At 35.3% G+C, this 4,156-nt stretch overlaps 1 protein-coding gene across 1 annotated transcript in view; it reads right to left on the bottom strand.

The window, feature by feature from the left end:
- The window catches only part of LOC107660779 (myosin heavy chain, fast skeletal muscle-like), a 17,805-nt gene extending 16,903 nt beyond the window's left edge, over nt 1-902 (bottom strand). The window contains exons 1-4 of the mRNA XM_016450193.1: nt 696-902; nt 461-604; nt 220-376; nt 100-127 (exon numbers count right to left, since the gene is read on the bottom strand). Of these exons, the coding sequence (XP_016305679.1) occupies nt 100-127; nt 220-376; nt 461-604; nt 696-902 (536 nt within the window). The remainder of the gene's footprint in view (nt 1-99; nt 128-219; nt 377-460; nt 605-695) is intronic.
- Between the last annotated feature and the right edge of the window lie 3,254 nt (nt 903-4,156).

The raw sequence follows: 4,156 nt of genomic DNA, 5'->3' as shown, positions 1-4,156 counted from the left end.
ATATATATATATATATATATATATATATATATATATACTTTATATTTGTCATACATATACTTTCATTTTTTTGTCAGTCAATGAAATGAAAATACTTACGTAATCAGGACAGACTGGTTTTCTCTATCTGTTGAATGCAATGTGTACAATGTCCAGTAAATCTCTTATTAATAGCAACTCTTATTTAAATCTATAGAATTAAATTCCGTAAGGTCTTACCAGTCAGCATGAATTGATAGGCGTTGTCAGAGACAGAGAAGATGTGAGGTGGGGCCTCCATACGCTTTTTGCCTCTGTAGGCAGCCACCACTTCTGCATCATACACTGGGAGCCACTTGTAGGGGTTCACAGTAGCGCAGAACAGTCCAGAGTAGGTCTGAAATGAGCAGAGACGTGGTCAGATTGCAACAACACTGACAAGATTAACATAAATGCTGTTTTACTGTGCTCCAGGACTTACGTAGATCATCCATGCGGCATAACGCTCTTTGAGGTTATACAGCACAGAGGGTTCATTGAGATGGGTCATCATGGCCATGTCCTCAATCTTGTCAAACTTGGGAGGATTCATTGGGTGGACTTCATCCTCTTTAACAACTTTCTCCTATAAATTTGATCCATTAGATTTCAGAAAGACCAGAAAAATATGTAAAAGTAAATATGTAAAAAAATGTAATGGAATGTTAAAATTTCACCTCCTTAGTGTCATTCACAGTAACAGTGACTTTGCCACCGTCTTTGCTCTTGATTGTTCCCTTGACATACAGCTCTTTAGTATCAACCACATAGCAGGCACTCTTAGCATCGAGTTGTTTGTTCTGAGCCTCGATTCTCTCCTTCTCAGGCTTACGAAGGAAAATGGCAGCCTTGCCATAAATGGCCATCTCCGCGTCCGTACTCATGGTGGCGGCTTACTAAAATTTGTAAAAAGAAACATTGTAGTGCTTTTTGTATCAATAAAATAACTAGGGTCTTGTGTAAGTCAGGTCTATTAAAAAGTAAAAAGCCTATTAAAATAATAAAAAGAAAATGTGAACACATTAGTCCTTAATTGATGCTGTCCTTGATTAGCTCTGCTGTCAGAAGGTGCAGTTTTCTGGTGCATTGTAATACATAAACAAAATGTATAAACACAAATTAAACAGAATTGTTTTTTTTTTCTTTCAGTTCTGTGTACCACAGTGCACATACGCTATGCGTACATTGTGTCACGAGTCCCACTTAAAATATGCTCTTGGACAAGTATAAAACACTTAAAACTCATTTATCAAAAAACATCAGCACATCTACAATAATCAGTCTACATGCATTTGACCACAGACCTGCTAATATTCAACCAAATCTTTAATGCAGTAACAGAATGTATTGTTACCACCTACCTTCCTGCTCCTTGAGACCAGATGAATTTTTTACAGCCCTGCCAAGAAATTCAGTTAAACATAAACAACATTTAGACATAGATGGTTTATGTGAATGTGGATGTAATATAAATTATTTTAAAATATTATCTTATTAAAGACTTTGTCCTCTGTCATATCAATTTGTTTAGTACAATCTCGCACAAATAACAACATCAAATGCAAAATACTTCAGCCTCTTACCGCAAGTTGGAATGCCACTAGTCTCCTCTGAGCCTGGTCATGCTCTCCTCCATGCTTTTATTGAGGTCAGTTTTGCACACCAAGCAGAGTCTATTTATGGACAAGCTTTAGAGTCTTATTTTATGGTAAGAAGCTGCATCTATTCTCAGTTATCAACATATATGACAGCCTTTAACACAGTTATAGTTATCACATGAATTTGACAACACAATACTTCAAAAGATGTTCACATTTGGATTAAATTACATGATAGATTTAAATATAGTTATCTTTCATAGGAATCAGCATATAATACTTTTACATTTACATATTTTTACATATCTGTTTACATATTTACATTTATACTCTTTCATTTTAAATTGACTAAGAAGAAAAATAATTTCCTTTCTGCATAGGCATAGGACTGTAATTGATTTTAATTATCTTCATTGGGAAATGAAATGATTTAATTATATATTAGGGAATGATTTTTGTTGCAGTTTAAATTGGAATAATATCAAAACATATAAATGACACATTTGAGATCTCATTTTTTGTAACACAAGAACATTTAATATTGCATATCTTATACAACCCTGTATAAGTAACGATTGACTGTCAGATCGTTATGTTATTTCTCTCATAAAAAATACCATGATAGTTCACTGCCAGTTTATGAGTACTAAAGTGTCTATTTGTACCTAATGCAAACTGATCCTTTTTATGATTGGGATGGGTAAACTATATTACTTGACAAGGGGAAAGATTCAGTGATTCATTCATTTGCTATTTTAATGCTATTTACTGCAGTGTCTCTGTATTTTAATGTAAGGCATTTTTAAACTTAATTAGGAGACAATGGTCATAAGTAGTCTATAACATAAATTTGAAGTTAATACGAAAAATTATTATTATTATTCATATTGTTTCAATTAGTCATCCCAAAATGTATACATGTCTTTCATTAAAATATTATGTCCTACCTCAAATTCCAAAGATAGTGTCATGTGGTAATACAAAGAACTATAGGACTTGGGGGAAAATACACTGCTTAACTTTCAAAGATTCACTCTTCTTTGGCTTGGGAAATGAGGAAGAGGCAAATTAGACGCAAAGTATGAATTTGGTTACGTAAGCTGCACTTAGTAAACATATCACATATAAAACAAATCATACACTACATGTAACAAACAAAACTGGATTATTCATAGTTCTGCTAAGAAATAATATATTTGGATAAACTCAATTCATAAATTCAATCTTACATTTCCAGCATCACAGCCAGAGGTGTCACTAGTGGGGGAAACTGAGTACAGTGGGCCCAAACGATTTCCCCCCCAGGGCCACCACAGTTTCTACCAACCCCCCAGACTGCCATTACAAGGGGCCCAATGCAATAAACTATGTAAAGGAGACAAGAAAACCTAGCAACTGCACTGACCACAGCTCTTGTCTCGTAGTTTGTTGATCATATTGCTGTAGTACAAAGAGCAATAGTGAGTGTTTACATTTATTCAATGAGCCACCAGATTTCAAATGGCATATTTCTGCAGGGGGTCTGTGTCACAGAAGCAACTGCTACGAGATGAATGGGAATGCTAACAGATAACTTTCTCCCAATAATATATTGACCTGTTAGATCTCTGGATCATCTGTAGAGGTTTAATCATGCTAACTGGAAGGCTAGTTAACAGTCGTGAGCCTAATGGTTAGAGAGTCGGACTTGTAACCCAAAGTTCGCGGGTTCGAGTCTCTGTACCAGCAGGGATTGTAGGTGAGGGGAGTGAATGACCAGTGCTCTCTTCCACCCTCAATACCACGACTGAGGTGAAACCCTTGAGCAAGGCACCGAACCCCCAACTGCTCCCCAGGCGTTGCCACAAAAATGGCTGCCCACTGCTCCGTGTGTGTGTTCACTACTCACTGCTGTGTGTGTGTGTGCACTTGGATGGGATAAATGCAGAGCACAAATTCCGAGTATGGCACACCATACTTGGCCACACATCACATCACTTCACACTTTTAACAGAACAGTAGTCCAGTTTTAAGCTTTACAGTATATACAGAAAGGTATGGTCTGATTTCTGTTTTTACTATTGTAATGTTGGCTAAGTTGATTATTCTATGAAATTGCTTGAGGAATATAGCGTCTCCAAGGATGGAAACTTTATAGCAAAAATGTTTGTGCAAATACATTCTATCAAGATGAGATTTCATATTTTTATGGAATCTTTTTAACTATTATAAAACCTTTAAGAGTTAAAATTCAACACACTCTTGATAATCAGATGTGAATGATAAAAGGTGAATGATATGGTTTGTTTTAATAATTTACACCAGATATTTATGTTGTGTTGCGATAGTGTATGTTGCTGTAAAATCACACAAAAGATAATCATATGCTGATACAGGTTTATTTTTTAAGGGCAAGAAAGGTACCTCTACAAAAAAAAATCATATTATATGACTTCAGTAGATGTTCCTTTTAAGTTTTAAAGATTCAATCTTCTTTGGCCTGGGAAAGAAGGAAGAGGCAAATATAGATGTTATTATAGCAATTATTTTGATACAAAAGA

The sequence above is a fragment of the Sinocyclocheilus anshuiensis genome, unplaced genomic scaffold (assembly GCF_001515605.1).
Source record: "Sinocyclocheilus anshuiensis isolate Anshui unplaced genomic scaffold, SAMN03320099.WGS_v1.1 scaffold2607, whole genome shotgun sequence".
Lineage (NCBI taxonomy): Eukaryota > Metazoa > Chordata > Actinopteri > Cypriniformes > Cyprinidae > Sinocyclocheilus > Sinocyclocheilus anshuiensis.
The sequence above is the reverse complement of the archived record's forward strand: the minus strand, read 5'-3'. Positions and strand labels throughout refer to the sequence as shown.